At 39.8% G+C, this 20762-nt stretch overlaps 1 protein-coding gene across 8 annotated transcripts in view; it reads right to left on the bottom strand.

Annotated features, from left to right (window-relative positions):
• AFAP1 (actin filament associated protein 1) overlaps nt 1-20762 on the bottom strand; it is a 119589-nt gene that overhangs the window by 4290 nt on the left and 94537 nt on the right. For 3 of the 8 annotated variants that reach the window (XM_065062553.1, XM_065062559.1, XM_065062557.1), the window contains 10 exons: nt 19963-20112; nt 16435-16646; nt 14796-14941; nt 10982-11099; nt 9353-9610; nt 7524-7638; nt 5900-6064; nt 5194-5384; nt 4343-4504; nt 2365-2415 (listed from right to left, as the gene is read on the bottom strand). In XM_065062553.1, coding sequence (XP_064918625.1) covers nt 2365-2415; nt 4343-4504; nt 5194-5384; nt 5900-6064; nt 7524-7638; nt 9353-9610; nt 10982-11099; nt 14796-14941; nt 16435-16646; nt 19963-20112 — 1568 coding nt within the window. The remainder of the gene's footprint in view (nt 1-2364; nt 2416-4342; nt 4505-5193; nt 5385-5899; nt 6065-7523; nt 7639-9352; nt 9611-10981; nt 11100-14795; nt 14942-16434; nt 16647-19962; nt 20113-20762) is intronic. The other 5 variants (XM_065062554.1, XM_065062558.1, XM_065062556.1 and 2 more) reach the window with 3 other exon arrangements.

The raw sequence follows: 20762 nt of genomic DNA, 5'->3' as shown, positions 1-20762 counted from the left end.
ATGGAACAACTGTCAGGGTCTACAGGTTCCTCTCCCAGCCCCCTACCCTGCAGAGACACTCTGCAGACAGCCTGCTGACTTGGCTCCTAACCTGAATTCTTGAATTTAACACCCATTCCACAGTATTTAAGAGCTCAGACTCAAACTCATTGCTTATGCATGTAAGTATCTGTTTCTGCTACTGAAAGCAGTATTAGTTTGTCTAAACAGCTGCATGACCAAGCCATCTCTTCAGCCATTGTAAAGAAACAGTAAAGGTCACAGTTGGTGGCTGCTTTAGCAATACTGGAAAAAATCTTGGGTTTAAACCAGGTAGAAGTTAATTTATTTTTTTTTTTAGTCTGGCATTTTTTGTGTGTGTTTTTTTTTTTCCTTCATTGAAATGGTGCTTTTATTAAAATGGAATATATTTTAAATTTTTAGTTCTACACTTTGGATTGTGGTAAACCTAAACTTAAAACAAGGTATTCATAAAAAAGAATTACTTTAAAAATGCTATTAAATGTATATTCCCCATGTATAAGCCATCAAAGCTCTAAATGAAGCCCTTGGCTCAGCAACTGGGAGAGAATTTTTTAATGTGTTAAGCAAGCATTGAAAGCAGTAGCTTCTTTTGCAGGTGCAGAAGGAACTTTTTCTTTGTTTCCATTTCTCCAGCAGGTTCACACCAATGAAAGAATGTTTAAATCAACACTGACAGCCTGACTGGGAGCTGGGAAACTGGGAGAGCTCCGTTTCTTCTCTAGTCCCTGACTGAACATAAGCAAAATGTAAGCTGCTGACATTCAGCAGTTCAGTTTTGAAAACAAATCAGAACAAATCAGAAATAATCACTGCACTTTCCTTTCTACACATACAATTTGGGTTTAGAATGTTTAAATAATTGTTTTTCTTGTACAGCAAGAACATTTGGACCATTTTACTTTGCTAAGAATGCTAATGCAGAATATTGCTTTCTAGCTTTAAATACAGTCTCCTTTTCCAGCCAAGTAGAGATTAATAAAATTGCAATTAAATGCCTTCTGGCTTCTTAAAGATATGCCCTATTGCTTTCTATAATAATTAAAAGCCTATGTTACAAACAAAAAAGTAAAAAAATAAAAATCCAAATATATGTATGCATATATCACAGAATGTTAGGGATTGGAAGGGACCTCAAAAGATCATCTAGTCCAATCCCCCTGCCGGAGCAGGAACACCCAGATGAGGTTACACAGGAAGGTGTCCAGGTGGGTTTTGAATGTCTCCAGAGTAGGAGACTCCACAACCTCCCTGGGCAGCCTGTTCCAGTGCTCTGTTACCCTCACTGAGAAGAAGTTCCTTCTCAAATTTAAGTGGAACCTCTTGTGTTCCAGTTTGAACCCATTACCCCTTGTCCCACCATTGGTTGTCACTGAGAAGAGCCTGGCTCCATCCTCGTGACACTCACCCTTTACGTATTTGTAAACATTAATGAGGTCACTCCTCAGTCTCCTCCAAGGTAAAGAGACCCAGCTCCCTCAGTCTTTCCTCATAAGGGAGATGCTCCACTCCCTTCATCATCTTTGTGTCTCTGCACTGGACTCTCTCCAGCAGTTCCCTGTCCTTCTGGAACTGAGGGGCCCAGAACTGGACACAATATTCCAGGTGTGGTCTCACCAGGGCAGAGTAGAGGGGAAGGAGAACCTCTCTGACCTACTAACCAACCCCCTTCTAATCCACCCCAGGATGCCATTGGCCTTCCTGGCCACAAGGGCACAGTGCTGGCTCATGGTCATCCTGCTGTGTACCAGAATGTGCATATATATAGTATATATAAAATATATATATAGTGAATGTCTTAAACAGTCAATCCCCAAACTGCTGCTATTCTTAGATATAACACTAGTTAGGTCCTCTTGTTTCTCTCTGTATTTCCTTCGCATGTCAGCACATCTGAAAGGAGAGAGGTTCTGGTGGAGCAGCCTCCAGCCTGGCTGTCCCAGTGCCTTGTACCCCGGGGCACAGCTGTGCCACGCCGTGCTACCAGACCCTGCCCAGCAGCAGCAGACCCTGGCAGAGCACGGTGCAGTGCTGTGGGCTCCTTAGCGTGATGGTGACGCCAGGGTGCCTGCAAACACAAGGCTGGCCAGTGAAACACTCAGAATCCTTTGTGCATGGAAAGAGCCAGAAGTGAGGCATTTGGTGCATTCAAATACAATACTAGGGGGAAAAAAAATAAATCTGACATTTTGAAAGCTTATACAGCTCCCTCATAACACTGGGAGATGTGCCAGTTGCCGAGGATGCAAGCACAAGCACAAACGTGAAATCTATTTCACTCCAACGTGTTGCGCTGACATGCATGTGTGGAGAGCCAAGGAAGTTCTGCTCTGGGATACTCACGTGTGACGCCCTTTCCTTAGCCACATCTATAAGGCCTGGGCTCATTTGTAACTGCAAAAGGCCAAAAAGAATTGAGACCCAAATTCCACCCTTGCACATGTGCAGTTAAACTCCTGAAAGTGGGGTATGCTGCAGCTGTGTACCTGATGGCAGACTTTGGCTGCAGCTCCTTGCAAATGGGCTGAGCACAGCCTGGGTTGCACTATCCAGTTCAGCAAAATTTCTCTCTTAATATTTAGTGCATGAGGTTTTAGGAAAAAGCTGTGAAAGCTGAATTGGATACTTTTGAGTTGTTTGGGGTTTTTTTTGTTTTGTTTTTCCCCAGGACAGGAAATATGCTTAGTAGCTCCATATCCTTTCTGATTAGCCTAATCTTATATCCAAGATTTCCCTACAAAAGAGCTTGACCAACCCATCTGAAGCACAGTGATATCAAACAATACAGTAGGGTTTTTCCTGTATGGTATATGTTGAGCATATTCTTCACACCAAAAATGTGTAGGTTTTTATAGTGCCCTGGTTTCTCCAGCCGTGAAGATTAAATGGCTGGCTTTCCTGTGCCTGTCCAGTGTTCAGCACAAATCCACGCTCCCTTTTGTAAGGATTGTGCTTTGCTAGACTATGTTCCCTGAGTAATGCCATACAAATCTAAGATAAAGTGCATGGTTAGAGATTATATCTTTATAAAACAAATTAGTGTATAATTGGAATGCACAGATAAGCTTTAGAGCACATAAATCCTTCTTCAGCTTTGAACCACGAGCAGCAAACTTCAAAGTTAGGCAGAACAGAAACCTTTACACTGAGTTTAATTACTCTTAGTTGAATTTAAATGGATCAGGCTAACTGGCAGAAAAAGCAGTTGATGTCCATGGAAAGGATGAAGGAAATGGTAGTAGAAGGGTGAGAAAGTTCTCCCATAAGGTCTAGCAGGATAGGTAATTCATGGCCTGAACAATGTAGAGAGGTTAAAGAGGCTTGGGGGAGGAAACAGAGAGATTACTATGTGCCAGAAAACCAAATCTTTTGCTGCTATGATGATTTTTCATTATCTACTGCATTTAGGTGCCAGGCTCATGCTCACTCACTGTAAATGTATATAATAAATGAAATGTAAAAAATTACTTTAAAAATTCCCTAAATAGAATATTAATACTTCATTGTTTTGAAAAAATAAATGGACTGCAAGGAAGAAAAAATGTCTGTGATTATTATTGTTTATATTTCCAATTAGCAGTGAACTACTAAACGCAAAAAGCTTGGGCCAATGCTATTACTGTCACCCTTGGTTACATGCTGCCCACATGTTTATGTTGCTAGCAAATTTAGCCCAGAAGAATGGTCATGCCAATCCCATTTAAACTAAAGCACAAAAATAAGAAAGCTGTAACAATACAAGAGGACTGCAAACTTCAGCCTGGTATTTGCAAGACTAAATTAAATTAATTCGGTTTCTAATTTAAGTGGACATTAAGAGCAGATACTTGCACAACACATTGTCACGTATTATAAGATACAACTATTCTATTCTTGCACCAGCTGGCAAAGATCAGATCCAATCTTCTGTTGTTTCAGAACACTTAGTATAACAGTGCTCTTTTAAATACTTGTCTGTTCTACAGATTAGTGTAACTTTATGAATTTTATATGGACTGTTTACACCACAGACCACCTACCTGACAAATTTAATCTATAAAAGAACAGAGAAAACCATGGAATGAGCAAGTCGAATGTGTCTCGCCAACTACTCACCAATTCTTCTGCAAAAGGTTCCCCAAATCAGCAGTATTTATGTAGTAATACAAATAATTTAGATGTGGCACATGCTCCTCTTAATGCTACATTTCACACACAGAAGCAGCAGTAGCCCATCTTTCCCCCTCTCCTTGTCTGTTTCTGGCTCTCCACAAGCAAATAAGACTTTCTTAGAAAATGTGGAAAAGGACAGGACAAGAAAATTAGACATAAGACTTCTCACCTTTGCTTTTCGAAGGACATGACCTCGACAGGGAGAATTGTTTGTCGAGGGAGGTCGCTTCAGAGCTGCTGCGCTGTTCACAGGTATTGAGCATTCGGTATCACTAGTGTCACAACTGGAGATTGGAGAGTTTTCCAAAGTTCGGTGCTTGAAAATTGGAGACTAATGAAGAGAAAAGCCTACATTGAGTTTCCTCCAAGTAGTCTCATGGGCAGTATTTTCTATCTAGACTTAGAATTGCAGTTTTTTTTAAAGAAACCATACTAATAATAATGATGGATAAATGAAAAACAGGTTAGAACAAAAGAAACCAAGGCATAGTGTGTGTGCTGTGATTAAACAACATTGGGTCATCTGGACTAAGTGACCATGCCTCTCTGATCCTTCTGATGGCTGCTTCTGACACAGATCTAGAGCATAAGCCAGGACTGCCATGCTCCATTGTGACCATGCAAGATACAGCCCTTGCAAAGGGTGACAGTGACTGACAGGGTCTGACACAGGTACGTCTCCATCACTGCGTGATGACTCAGTGCATTTAAATCTCCCTGGGATGAAGCAATATTTTAGTTCATGCACTTTTACAGTCACTGAGGACAATGAGGTCCAGCTTTTGCACAATATCCTCACACATACTGCTGTTGATTCCCATACACACCTGCTCCCCATTGCTCTAGCAAATACGCCAGATGTAGGTGAAGAATGCAAACAATGCAGAAAGTCATTTAGTTCTGCTCTTATTTCCTGGGCTTTACAAATCTTTTGAAAACTTTCAGTTCCCACTCATTTTACTGCCGCTGAGAAGGCAGAAGCCACGGTACTAGGATTTGGTGATTAACGGCTTTGCATACCTGTGGGCTTGATGTTCCTGACTTGGGCTCAATAGCCAAGCCCAGTGTGATGCCACCAGCCAAGGCTTTCTTAAGGCTCTCCTTCACCTCGGTCAGTTCCAGCTCCAGGTTTACACGCTCAGCCTCCTTCTGCTTGCACTCCTCTTCCAACTTCTTTAACTTATCTTCAAGAATTACTTGGGTCTTCCTGCCTGTCACCCACAACAATGTTATTATTTCAGTAAGAAGCTTCAATTGACACTTACAGAAATTACTTTATTTCTTAAAAAGGAAAAAGGGCTCTAGAAATCAGTGATATCATAAAAAAGGTAAGTACTTAGAAAAAAACACATTTTTTCACATAAAAAATGTAGCAACAGAAATCAAATGCTTACTTTCAGCTGCCCTCCTAGGTTTCTAGTCTAGTTTCAAGTAAGTATTTATTTTATCATTATTCCATGTCATGAAAATATAATTAGCCAGTCACAATAAAATTATTCCCATGTTCTGCTTGCCTGAAGTGCCCATCCATGTCATTTCATAGGTGTGCATATATTTATATTACATATTTTTTAACTATGCAGAAAGCAAATCTAGACGTTACAGAGTATTGTTTAACATCAAAACCAAACCTCATGTAGTGGCATGTCTTCAGCACAGAATACAAAGCTATTTGGATAACTGAGCCTGCCCAGGATAGAATTCAGCACAAAAAAGCTCCTCATACCTGCATTGACTTCAATGGCAGCACGTAGATCTTTCCTTTCTTTTCGAAGCTGGGCCAGCCTGTTCCGAAGTGCTTCTTTCCTCTTTAGCAGCTCCTCCTCTTTGCTTTGTAGCCTCTTTGCATCTGCCTCCACACGATTCTTGCCATATTTGTACTGCTCGGCATCTGTATGTATTGGATTGTAGTTATTGATGGTTAAAACTAACAGCGAAACTAAACTGTTCCCCGAGACTGAACAGCACACGAACCATGTCATGGTTTGCAAATCCGCTTTTCCATCCCATTTTCACAGTTTTTTTTCTCAAGGTCCATGATTCCCACTTTGTTTTCTATATTTATCCAGGGAAGATGAGCAATACCAGTTACCTTATAGTACATTGGTTTTGAAACATAGCTTTGCCTTTCTATATAGTTCAGAGGAAGGAAAGGAGGCTCCTCTTCAGCTCTGAACTCTTGATTTTTAATTGGAAGGGGTCAAAGGAAAAACTACCTTTTTGCCCGGTTTCCATTACTACTTCAAGTACTTAAAGCACATGTCTTTTCTCACCTGACACAAGAGAATACAAAGATGTTCCCACCTTTTTGATACCTGAGAGCTTGCTTTTTCTTTTTTTTTTTAGTTTCCCATAGAAATGCTTTCATCTCATGGCTCACACGTATCTGTGGTCTAATTTTTTCACAGCCCCCTCTCAACCCCTGTTCCGGTTACAGACTCAAAGGAAATAGGTCAGCTAACAGATCACTTTGTCTGCATATCTGAAAGCAAACTCAGCAGCTCTAAACCATTCCTGACAAATAGTTGTCAAACCAATTCTAGTTGGTCTTTAGTAACTGGGATGCCCCACAACTATCTATTCCCGTACCAATTGACATATATGGTTAGAAAGATACAAACTTTTTTTTCTAAAGCCTAACCCAAATTTGTCTTGTTGCCATTAAATCCATGACTTCTTAAAAATTTATCATGGGATTAAAAAAAAAAAATCACATTAATTCCTTCTCTAGAAGCAGCTGTGCTTTTGACTCCATATTTTAAAAATAACACTATAGCTCTTTTTTTGTCTTTTTTTCTTTATTGGGGATTTTCCAGAGGCAAACCACCAGCCCAGAAGAACCCTCTTTCTGAACGTGCCACTCACCAATTGAAATCACCTCTTCTGAGGAAACTTTTGAGCTGTGTGGTTGTCTTCATTATCTTCTTACACCTTTTTCATTACTGATAAGAGTAAGTTCACTTTTGAGGAACATATTGTTCTCATGTCTTTCCCAGCTCCTCATCCTCCTCTTCCAACAGGAATACAGAATTACTTTCTGCCCCAACTGATGAATCGTTACCCATTTTTTCTCTGGCTGCCCTCATGACTTTGCAGCCACTGCTCCACATTTCACATTTAGCATTCTCCATATGACAACCCTTTATCCCGTGGCATGTCTGGAGTACTAATGAGTCACCAACACACACAATATCTCCTATTCAAAATCTTGGTGGGAATCTCCTGCTCGGCCTCTCAGCCACAGCAGAACCACAGTGGTTCTTTATCTTGTTTGTGAAGAAGACAGCTATTTGGGGTATCCTCATGACTCCGCTCACAAGTGAGGCAGCAGTGAGGACAGGCATACTTACTGGATGCAGTGCGCTTCACACATGACACCGATTCGGGTTTCTTTGGCTGGCTATTTAAAGTTCTCCCTTTTCCGGTGATCCCATTAGCAGTTGCAGGCGGCTTCTTGCCTTTAAACTGTTAGAAAACAAAAGTACAAATGGGCTCCAGCTATTTCTGTGCCGCTGGCGTTACAGTCACCCTTTCATCAAGGGCAAAGCTTGATTAAAAAGCCGTCTGCTCGGAGAGAGCCTTAATAGATGGCATTGACTGAGCTAGAGACGGCGCTTCCTCCAGAGATGTTGGCTCTGCACGCTGCCTGCTCAGCGGGAGCCACACCAGCAGTCACAGGATAACAGGGGATGAGCTCCCCATCTCTGGTGGCGTTACAGTCTTTAAATTACTCAAAACTCTGGCACTTGCTATATTAAGAAAGCCATTGTGAGGCAGAAAAGTTGCACCTTCAATTAATTTTACACACTAAAGATTTTTGAAAAACAGGTTTGGCAGAGTTATTTTCATACAGAAAAAAGCCAACAGGGTTTGCCACACAAAAATCCAACACTTTCTTATATACTATACAGGCTTGCCATATAGTATGGCAGTGCATGGATTATATTTTTTTTTTCCCAAAATATAATTATTTCACATTTTTAAATGTTAGAAGTTAATCAATTTCATCTTATACAGCTTCTGGCTACTATAAAAGCTTCTCTTACTAAAAAACAGGCAACCTCTAATAATGGCCAGTCCCGCTCACAAGATTAACAGAAACAGCACATTTCGTGTCCAAGGGGTTTCCCTTTAGAGGGCTCTCCTGTGCTGAGCTGAACCCTGGGAAGAACAACACTATCCTTGAGGCAGCCCGGTGTTTACATGGGGCTGCCTGAGCCGACACAGGGCACACATGCAGCCTGCGATCGGGGCTATTCAATGCTCGAGCCCACCTCCGATTCTGCAATGTCACTGAATTCTAATATTCTGATATGAAGTTTTTGTAGGGGTTGAGTTAATGCAGAATATGACAAGTACCTTATTCAAGGGAACCGCTTATCTAACTGTTTCATTTCAGATTAAACTGAAAACCACCCATCTTTGTGACACATTCCCAGGCTTATGCCAATGGCCAGCTCTTGGAGACTGGCTACAGGCTCTGGAGAATGTCTCTGGTGTGGCTGTGAGTGAGGTTTGCTCTGCTCCCCAGCTGGGCTCTGCCTGCCTGCTATTGAGGCTGAGCATACAGGATTTCATTTTTCTGTAGCTTCACTGTCATTTCAGCTGAGGTCTAGAAGCCATCCTCAGAGAGCAGCACAGACATAGGCTGAGGTTTTTTTCACAGGAAGAAAACAACAAGCAGTAATTTAAGTACGGTATATACACACTATATGCAATATCATTTAGTACATATATTATCTATTTTATGATATATATGTATATTCACAATATAAATAACCATAGTATATACAATATACAGATCAGTAAAATTCCAGGTCATATTTCACCTTCCATTTTTTTTTTCCAGTCATTGCTGCCTAGAGAGACAGAAGGCAGCTAGATGTGCATTCAGGTTAAGTTTGGAAAGTCACATCTGTTTTTTTCTTTTTCTTATTATCCACAACCTGCAAATCATCAAGAACTTGAGCCAAAAGCCTTTTCCAGGTGTCAATAGTTCTTCATCATAATTTACAACTTAGCAAACCTGTTTCATTTGCAGTGAGCTCGTGACTAAACTCCAAGCATTTCAGTGCTAACACTAATGGACTGGAATAGCCCAAGGCCCTTAAGATAACAACCAGATAAACAGAACAGCCAAAAAATAAAAAGCTTTGTTAAGTATTAAATAGTACGGTACCTGTGAGCCAGATCCCCTCCCCACAGCAGAGGTATTAGTGACAGACTGAGCAGAAGACAGATTGGATGAGACAGGGTATTTGTAATGGTTAGAGGAGAGTTTGTCAGTAGATAACCTATTGGGTTTTCTGTCAGCTGGTGGATAGCGCGCAAAGATTTTTGGAGACGGCAAGTTATCGTACAGGCCTGCGTTATCATAAAGCATTTCTTCTCCAATGTTCCTGCTACGAGAAGAAGGAAAGCCATCTTCTGGTTCCCACTGCAACACATACACTTTGGCAGTTAGTAAACAATATGCCATGCAGAACCTCCTCAGTGAAATTAAAACATTAATTCCTTTGACTGTAGCATGCATATGCTTGTTGCTTACACTTGAATCAAACTATTTAGAAAGGTGGGGAGGACAGAGTGTGGAAAGGAAGCATTGCATGACGTGGCTGATAGCCTCAGTCCTGTGCATGTCCCACACCATCCCAGCACCCTCTCTGTTCCCTAGGCGTCAGCTCGAGCACTGCGGGGGACACAAGCAGGCTGTGTTCACAGGATACTCACAGGCTACACAGATGAATCTTTAGGCTATATGTCTTTCCAGTGAGTACCAGCTGCTGGTATGCTAGTATTACTTTTTTTTTGCTGGAGAACTATTATTCTGAGCTAACCAGCTAGAACTGACACAGACCATTCTTTTTTTTCTTCTTCTTGTTCTTTTCTGTTTCTTATTCTTTTTCCCCAGAAAAAAATGGAAAGCTCAATGACAATACTCCAGTGATTCATTCAATTAATCTTAAAAGAAACCAACCTGGTTGCCAAATATCCTTCCTTAATCCGTCCTGGCAGTGGCAGGACACTACTCATACAAAGGCTTCAGCACATCCAAGAACTACACATACAGACTACTCACCACACATGTGGTCATGTGTTGTTCCCAAGAGGGGCTTACTACCATCTTTCTGACATTACTAAGACATGATGGAGGACTGAACTTGCAGTCCACTTACCCATATCAAACTCTGAATTTTTCTTGAGTTCAGCCTCAGTGGGGGCCTTTATGAAGCAGCCCAAATTGAGCTCTGACATGAGCTGCAACTTCCCTGTAAATCTTTGTGATGACCACATCTATGTGTTAAACCCTATTAGGCATCTGCCTACAATCAATTCTGCAAATTATGAAGATGGAAGTGACCACTGTGGTTCTCTTTTGGGATATGCAGTACCTGCTGTCATGAAAAATGCAGCCCCAGGGCCTCAGAAGTTTTGTTTGTTTGTTTTTGTTTTGTTTTCAAAAGACACCAGAAGGTGCCTGATGTAACTACGTCCTTAATTTTGGCAGGTCCAGAGTGATTTAAAAAACAGCCCCTCAAGTGAGTATTATATTCAAGGACTTGGCAACAAATCGTCAACAGGCAATTGCTTTCTAAATGCACATTGGCTTATGTGCGGGTTAATGTAAACAATATGTCCCACCCCCCTACTGCTCTGTAGGTGTGAGAGAAGTTTGCAGCCCCCCCAATCAAAAACATAGGAGTTCATTGGGAAACTGCCCAGTGGGGCTTTTTAGATAATATAATTTTCAGACATCCATGCGTTCAACACATGCAAACCATTTGTTCTGTGCAAATTCAATTCTTACCGATCCATTTATGCAGGGAACATCATCATAATGAAGTGCCATTCCACTCGGACAGGCGTAGCCATTGGCAGTGCTTCCCCGATACGGATTTGTAGATATAACTCGCCTGTTCATAAAACTGAATAAAGCAAAATAAAAATAATAAAAAACAGCGCTTGAACCCAAGTCTAAGTGATGATTCAGTGGTATGTCCCCTGTATCTGATTATGTAGCCTAGAAGCACATATCTTCTCACTTTCTGCAGGAAAGCTGAGGACAGTTTTCCTTCTGGTGCTACTCACACATTGCTGCTAGCAGCCAATACTACAACATATGTTTCTGTACTCCATTCTTACAGTGGGGATATGACTGTGTGAAAGCCAGGAGGGCAACAGCTGTAACTTCTCAGTGGTGTGTTTACATGGGAACCTGCTGATCTGTGTTATAAACCAGCTTGCCAGTGTCCCATAAAAGTTCCCTTGTTGTCTGCATCAGGGAGAAACAGGTGTTTCTGGGTGCACGTGTGCTCAGGGCGCAGGATGAGAACTTAGGTTTTGGCAAAGTTGCACTGTTTTTACAAATTTTTGCTGAATTTTATTTTTGTTTCTCTCAATTCCTAAGCTTAAATATCTATCACAATTTTCTGAATATTTTCTTCCTCAAAATCTGGAAATTTTTCATTTCCATATCAGAACTTTTGGCTGAGTAGAGTGTGCACAATGGCACTGTGCTTCCCAACTCTCACTCTCTGGGTTATTGTGCATGCAAATAGCCTATATGTTAATTCTTGCTCTGTTTGACACAGTGTGTCTGAGCCCTCTGGACACTTCAAAAGGGCACTATATATTTATGTATATGTTTATTTATTTCCTACCGTCTCCCCACAATCAACATTACAGCTTGTTTTCCCAAAATTCTACAGAACACGTGCAAGATACCACAGACTAGAACAAGGCTTTGTGTTGGGACCAAAGATCTAACAATGCAGAAAATGGCAGAATCAGGCCCAATAGCAATAACGACTCCAAGGGCGAGTTTTCCTTTGTAGCAAACCGCTGAAATTGCACGAGGTATAGAAAGAGATCCCAAATAATTCCTATAGCTTCAGGTGTGCATGAATGGGAAAACAAAGCTTTCTATTCCAAACAATAGAACTATTCAGGCTCCTTGCTGACATTCATAAAATATGATAAAGCCCTACTAAAGCAGAGAGGGTCTTCTGTAGCGCTGGCTGGAGCTCAAGAATGCTGTGGTTTCAACAGTTGCTTTCTTTTGGCTTTGGAATAACATGGAGTACACTGAATTTCTCATTCAGAGGGAGACAGACCTCATCCATCTGGGGCTCACCTGAGCCACGGGAGACCTGGGCTCACAGGAGGGATGAACCTGCCCAGTTCAGTGTGGACCTTGCAGGGCAGGGCAGGGCTGGAATAATCATTAGACAGAAGCTTTTCTTACTTCAAACAAACAAACAAACAACAAACAGCCCAAGATAAATTCCGTTATGAAGATGTTTTTAACTTTATCATATCTCCAACTGTATGAGATATTATTAAAGGGCTGCATTTGTTTACTGTTTCTCTAAATGAAGAACATTACTCAAGCCTTTCTGGTTAGTCTGAAGGACTGCATTTGGAGTCGTTACTGTGTTTCTTTCTATTTAAGTAGTTTCAATGAGAGTGATGCATAACAACCATGTCCGAAAACTGGGATATTCATTAATGACATCCGATGCACCTGTAATAACTATTTCCACCACCAAAGGAAGCTAAGATTTATCTAAGTATCTGTAAGCACTTCATAAGCATTATTTCACTATACCTCATTAATCATGTTTACAGATGCATTCATGTAAGTTAATTGTATTCTGAAACTTATAGATGAGAAAGCAAATAAAGAAAACCTGCTTGGAAGCATTTTTTCTTCAGCCTTTCCCAGATACTTAATGATTTAGACTAAGAAAATGGATGGGACTATTAATGAAGAGCCAACTGTGTTGAAAAGCATCAGTCTCAGGAAATGAAAAACCAATAATCCTGAAGTGATTGTGCGATCATCAAAGCTTTAATGATAACTGCAGCTAATTTAGAAAGCTGATATTCATTCTATAAAGGGCAGAAATGGTATTTTATTAACACTTAAGTATTGTTGTAATTTCTCCTCATTTTCTAGGAGTAGTTGAAAATCAGCAGACAGATACTCTAGCTGCTTATCAGCAAGCTCTTAAGTCTTTTAAACACACCCAATGAATTTTAACTAATTCTTAATAGGGGAATTCTGCTATTTTGCAAGTTGTTTGACATTCCTTTCTAACATGTGGTTTAGTTGCATATGTTTTTTCACTTGGCTGCAATTAATATTGCATTTGTTCAGAAAAGGAAAGCCAAGCAGTATTCAGGGGGGAAGGTTTCCATTCTACTTCTTTCTTAAATGTGGTTATTGCTAGACGCTGACTGAAGCAAAATACATGTCAACACAAGATAAACATTTTGAGCCCTCTTAACATCAAAACAAGTATTAACATAAGTAGGTAAGCTAAATGCATTTTGATTCTACCAAAGTTATATGGTTTTCATGAAACTGGGCTTGTAGTAACGCTGAGTCACTTTGATTTCTATCAGAAGTCATTCAAACCAGATACGGAATGAAACTGCCCGTTTTCCCTCATTAAAGCCCTCCTAACACCTCGCTAAGTGTCTTCTTTTGGAAAACTCTGAGGCTCTTGCTGGGTTTTTCTTTGTTTGTTTGGGCTTTTTTGTTGGTTTTGTGTTTTTTGTTTTTGTTTGGTTGGGGTTTTTTTTTGATTTTTCAGTCTGTTTAAAGCCGAGGTGTGATTCTCTAGTAAATCAAGTCATACAAATTCCAAATTTGTGTGGGTAGCCTCATTTTGCAGCGAGATGAGGGATGATGCCTTTGCCACCTGTCTTCTCAGGCCAGCCAGTGTCTGACCCTGGAAAAGCCCAGGTAGGTCTGCAGCAGGACATCCCACCTGTCCCCACTGTCCCTTCCCTCCCCTTTCTGAACGGTCTCACCTAGCCAAGGAAAACTGCCAGCCTCCTCCCACCAAACACTGCTTTAATAATTAAATTGATTTTAAACATATAAATCACTATATGTGCTAAGTGTGCATTACTTTTCTGAGCACAGGATCTGTAATGGGGAATTCACTGTACTGATTTGTAATGTAAACAGTTTCTGTGCTGCACCCTAGGCACCTTCCCAGTTTCCATCTCCTGAATTAAAATCCAGAAATTAGTTGGACTGGTGTGAGCTTAACACAGTTTTTAATTAAGCAAAAAGTAACTTGAGAAGGAAACACTGAGAATGTGACTTTCCAAGACTTAAATTGCTTAAATTTACTATACATTTTTAGTGTACAGAATATATGCTGGCAATATATGCTGTACATATTGCCTGTATATACAGCAAATAAAGCCAACAGATAAATGTGAACTATGTAGCTGCATATTAATTTTATTTATTTATTTATTTATTTAAAATTATTTATTTAATTTTCAGCATATTTGTCCTTTTCCAGGGACAGTTCTGTCTTCAAGAAAAGGTTAAAATATAGAACTTGATAAGGAGACTTACTGAAAAAATTGAGTAAAGATTTGGGTAAAGTCAGATGGTGTCTGCATCTTTTACAGAACTAGCATGATGCCAACACAATAATCATAAACACATCTAACATGCTGTGATGCTGGAACACTTCACAAGTTCCATATCTGGCAAAGAGGGGTGGATTTTGATAAGCTCTCTTGGCACTGGCGTTAACATATAGATATAAATTCTCAGAGTACTAGAAACACCCGGGTAGCTAAGCGCCCCTCACCAGAAAGTCTGTTTTGCAGCCTGGATGACGCTTGCTGTCATTTCCACATCGATGTAATCGTAGTGCAGAGCTCCAGGGTCTGTTGAAGATCCTGTTTCCGCCAGCAAAATTCCCAACCATCTGCCCATGTCTTCGGAGGAGGATGCCTGCAAGGAAATGGGCAAGAGCATAGGTCATGTCTTTAGTCTGCCACTGAGCTGAGCTTTATTTCAAAATGGCATATTCTTCTTGGCTGACAAATTGCTACCACATTCTATGAGCTGCTCTGGTTTCTCTTTGCTAAACTCCTAAAAACCCCAGGATTTTTTTTTAAAACTGCTTTGCTAGGAGTGCACTTCGAGTAAGATAAGCGCTCATCAGTTACCATGTAGTACAAACTGGGCAATTCCAAAAAGAAGAAAAAATAATCATTTAAGGCTAGTGGATTTAGATTCAAGTAATGCTTATTTTAGACTATAGAAAATTTAAAGCTATGACAGAATTATTCTCCTATGCTAGGCTGGGGGATTTTAGGTAGGATGACTCCCAAGAAGAAAGTCTTAGTCCTAAGTAGAAACAAGGGAAAAAATAATCCAATACTAGAAGAAATTTTAGTGTTCCTTTTTGAAAAAAAATCCAATGCATTCGTCTTGATGATGGCATTTATATTCCTAGCAGACAAGTACAAACATTAATACTGTTAAAATAGTTTTAAATTTTTCATATTTTTCTTCAATTCATCAATTACAAAGTTAAACAGCAGCAAACAGATACAGGGAAGAAGGATATGGGAAAGAAACTATGAGGCTTCCAGTTTCTCATTTGTTTTTAAATATTTCACTGTCTTTCACAGTTCCTTGAGCTCCTTTCTAGTTTTTGGTTTGTTGTTGTGTTTGGTTTTTTTTCCACATTCTCTGAATTACTCAAATAGAACAGACCTGGCTGCAAAGACAGGAGACTAAAGGGATCTGCAGCTGGAAATCCAAGTGGTCAAACTGTCCATCCTGCCACTGAACACAAAAGCTTGCCTCCTCCTATATTATATCTTCATTAGACTTGGCCTTAAGTGTCTTCTCATTTCATTTTTCAAAATATGATTAATAAAGCCCCTCAGAAAATCCTGACACAGCTAGCACAGATGAAAGTATGACCTTGGCAACGTTGAGTGTGACAGTTTCTACATGTACAACATGTCAAGAGACTCCCCAAGATGCTGAGACACTATCTGCTTAATGCAGAATTATCTCAATATGGACACAGACTGAGCAAAAGTGGTTCACATAAATACCAGATAAATGAGAGTTAAAAGCTCTAGAGTTCCCATTAACAGTAACACCTTATTTAATTATCACTAAGTTGTTTACCCAAAGTAATTATATCCCTGATGTAAAAGTGTGTATTGAGAAGGAGCAGGGACACCTTAGTAGCAGGTCAAGGGAAGGTCAGTGTAGAGAAAAGCGTTTTCCTGAGAAAACTTTTAAATCTCAGTTCTCTCTTTGCCTACAACAGTTACTACTTTTTCTCCTTCCAGTCTTTGTTATCGAGCTCTGCAATAACACTATTCCAAAGATCTTTTTGAATGACCAAGTTGTATGAAAGTGCTCCTCTAATTTAGCTTGTGGATGTTCCTACAAGTCATAGCCATTAGCAACCACTGTACCTCGAGCACAGCAACCTCCTGCCCGTTTCGGAGGAGGCGGAAGGTCAGGGGATGCTTTGAATCCAGTCCCGGGATGACTTCACAGCCACGGAGAGGGATAGAAACAATGTGCGTCTTCAGATCTGTCCTGTCCTTGTGGAAAATGAGTTTATTGTCTTTCACTCTGCACCAGCGCTCACGCCAACGGTTATTTGAGAGCACGTTTAGATATCCTGCAATAAAATTAAATGTGAAATCTTTTACTCCTGTCTTTTTATGTAAAGAAGAAACCCAAACCCTTACTTTTCAATGTAACGCTACCACTTAACTTATTCCTCTTATAATAGAAAGTTCAGCTTAATTTTAGGAAGAGAAATAAATGACCCTGTTCCACTTCTTTTAATCAAAACTTTCACTGTGACAATAACCTAGTGAAAAACATATAAAGATGTGATCCTGCTCATGTGTAAATGGCTGTTCAGTAGTCACTGCAGCAGCTGGATGAGCAGGAGCACACTGATCCCCAATACTTTATTAAGAACGGGAGAGGGGCAGTGGTAAAAATGTACATACACAGGCAATGTACTCATGAAGAAGACCCACCTTCTCCGTGTGTAATGGCTTTGATAACTGTGACCAGCCAAAATTGTCTGGGAAAACCACAGCCACATTATATAATTATAATAATATATCATATATCTATAATATTATATAATTAGGTGATGAGCGAGGTTCTGTAACATCCAAAGTCAGTGTTCTGAAGATCTATTAAGCGTTGATGTTATAACTTCTGATTTCATTTAGAAAGAAGGCGGCACACTTGGTTTGCAACACCTTCAAAGCAGAGTTTAGAAGATTGCTACTGATGCCAATAAAAGTAAAAATTCAAAATTAAAGAACTGAATGCAGATGAAACTTAGTTAAACTTTAAGACACAAGTTTAAACAAAGATTATTTTTTCCCTCCCAAGGATAATAAAGTACCCTTACAACAAATCAAAATTTCATTAACAAATTGCCTTTTAAAACATTCACTTTTCTTATCATGTTCTATATCACATAGTGTCTAGGCATATAGTATCATTAAATGGGCAGTGTTTTGTGTTTTTCCTTTTCTGTCACATAGCAACAATCATTCCCAACTCAAATCTTAAAATCAAGACAATGCCCAATTTTCCTGCCTTATTTAGTTTGGGAACGAAAAAAAGATGATCTTTTACTTTTGCTTCCACATTACAAACACTACATGAATTCAGCGTGCTGCTGCTTCCAAACAGGCTGTGAAGAGGGAAACAAATGGTAACTTGCACAGGCCAGAATTTATGTAAAAAAATTGTCTTCTATCTCAGGTCTGATTTTCATTTAATTCTGTTGGATAGCTCTCTTTGGTTTTCATTAAAACTATGACTTATGATTAATTTTTCTGGGTTTCCCTTCCAACATTGTGGTTCCAATGTCAAAGCTTGATCCAACAGGATATAGCAGATCAGACTTGCGCACATCTTGGAAGGTGCCATAAAAAAAGGAGGATGTGCACAGTCCTCTGATTTTGGCTCCTTGTGATGATCACACTCTCCAGCTCTCCTCCCTTCTCCTGTAACAAAACCCCATATAGTTGTGCATTATAATATAATCCCTAGAAATTGAAAACTCTTCACGTACAAGCCAGCTGGCTTGTTTTGGAATGAAAGGCTTTTTTTTTTTTTCAGACAGCACTTTTTTTCCTCCTCTGCTTCTAACACACCTCTCAGAAAAGCTCTTCCAAACCCTCCTATTTCACATGAACTCTGCAGGATTCCACGCTTTTCCTTCCACATATCCCTACTTAAAACTTCAACAGCTGACATGCCCAAAATGCCTTGAGCGCATTCCCAGTTGGGACATTCGCACTTCAGCTTGGCCCAGGTAGCCAAAGACCAGTGATGCTCTAGGGAAGAGCTTTGCCATGATGCTGAGTGCAGGTTGGTTTCCATTTCCACTCTAGCTGGGTGTCCCCTACAGCCGCACCGGGCCTTTCTCTTTGTTCATGGGAGGTAGAGCCTTTTAAAGTGTAAAAGCCTTCAACTATGGAGCAACCTCCCAGAGAGCATTGCACTGAGCCAAATTTCTGGTGGTGAGAAACTCCTTCTGCAAAAACTTCCTGCGATGACCAAAGCCTAGACACGCATATTTTCCTATAAAATCTGCAAGTGGTGTTGTGTAGAGCCAAATGCAGGCAATAGTAATGGCTATACTTATGTCCATATCCGAAATAATGATAGAAATACTAGGACTTAGATTGTACAGCTGTGGTTAATGTCTCACATAATACAGAATAATCAATGGAGCATGAGACCCCGGAAGTCTTGAGTTTGTATGGAAACCAGATGCTTCAGCTTTTCCCAGCTGTTCTTTTGGTTGATAAATCACATCTGTACTTAGCTGATGTATGGACATATATACACACACTTATTTAATCAAAGATTGTTTATGTGAATGATTTCCAAAGTGTGGCTTGAGAGCCACCTCTGATCTATGAAGTTCTCACTGGTGGTCCATGGATCTGCTTCTTTCACATTGGGCAAGCATCTATCACACTTCATGCACCAATGAGTTTTGCCAACTGCTGCCTAATCACAGATTTCTTGGTTTCTGAAGTTTTTCAAGTCAATTAAAGGAGAAAAGACAGATCCAAATTAATAATCTGGTGCAACTCTTTCATAGCTTGCTTTCTCTGGATTTTTTTTTTGGAAGGGACTGGGAGAAGGGTGGGTTCTACCTTATTCACATATGGAAGTGTTACTTAATACTGGAACACCAGAAGGCAAACAGGAGAATGTAAATACATTGCATTGTTTGAAAATACCAGAGCTGTGAGGACATCAGCTAAGTGCATTGCACAAAGTCCTAAACTGTGAGAAAACATTAAGAGCTAAGATACACAACTTAAGCATTTTCTGTATATTACACTTCCTTGGTGCTGCCAAGCACTACAGTTGTCATAAGGAGTGATCATCATTCGGAGGTAAAATAGCTTTCTAGAAATCTGTTATTTCATTCAAGTTTTGCCCAATATGTACCACTTCAGGAACTTACAATTAAACTCAAATCGCTTTGGCTGAGGCCAGTCGACTGCTGTCTTGATTGCTCTCCCATAAAACCTCACCATGATCCATCATAAAAGACTTGATCCTTTCCCAAGAACATTCTTCTAATTCCTAGTCTAAACTCATTTCATAGTGCAGTCTGTAATAATTTTACATCCATTTCCTTGAAAACAGCTCGTTTATTTCTGCTTTTTTTGCCCACACTGCCCCCTTACCTTTGCAAAGAGCAATGATATTACTTCTGAGCCTATGCTACCATTTTATTTTGAAAGTCGAGTCTTTTAGTCTCTTTTCAAATTATAAGCTCTTGATTACTCCTCTTTCAATCTGAGTGCATCCTTCTGATGTTCTGATGGAAGAATTATAGCAGTACAAGCAATTTCAGAGGGATTTCTAGGCTAGAATTTTATGAAGTTTTAGTTGCAATGTGCATTTAAGACTCAAGGAGAAAAAATACCACTTACCACATGTTGGAACATCTTCTTCAGCTGATGAGGTCTGTTCATCTGTTGATGGCTTTTTCTTTCCTAAGCCAATGATCTTTGTTATTTTTTTCCCAGTTACTTTAGTCACAGTGCCCTTGGCTTCTGGTTTTGAACTTTTTTTCCTCTTCACTATTAAGGAAGCAAAAGGATGTATTTTAGTGCGTTTAAATTAACCTAAGAACAGAGAGAATCTGAATAAAAATTGCAGTTCAGACAAACAATTCACTCTAAGGTGAACATTCTTCAAGAAGTTGCAGACTGCAATGAGATAAACATTAGATTCCCTCTGTAATGCAGATGCCTATGAATAACCTCTGTTCTATAAAAAGAATCGCATTCAGAATATACAGGTAAGAAAAATAAAAATCAAGCTTCTAATTTAATTTTATCTAATCAAGCTGAAAGTCTCTTTCCACAGCAGTCATCATCTAATTTATCAGTATGACTGAGCTACCTGCATATAAATTTAGCTAATATAAGTGAGAATAAAATTCCACCCAGACAGTCTTCCATTGTTCCTAAACATCTACCTCAAAATACTTTAACAGTTAAGTACACAGCGAAAACAAAATATACTTGCCTAGCAAAAATACTCCTGCCATGTACAATTAGGTTAAGGTATCTTATGCCAATGAACCTTTTAGAAAGAGAAGACTTATAAATTAACTACTAACAATTAAATTAGTGGGATCAGTATAAACATTCAGTGATTAGAAGCTGGCACTTATTGTTTTTGTGAGGACTTGGAAAGAAAAAGCCCTGCTGAAAAGAGGTATTCT

Source organism: Columba livia, chromosome 4 (assembly GCF_036013475.1).
Source record: "Columba livia isolate bColLiv1 breed racing homer chromosome 4, bColLiv1.pat.W.v2, whole genome shotgun sequence".
Taxonomy (NCBI): domain Eukaryota; kingdom Metazoa; phylum Chordata; class Aves; order Columbiformes; family Columbidae; genus Columba; species Columba livia.
The sequence above is the reverse complement of the archived record's forward strand: the minus strand, read 5'-3'. Positions and strand labels throughout refer to the sequence as shown.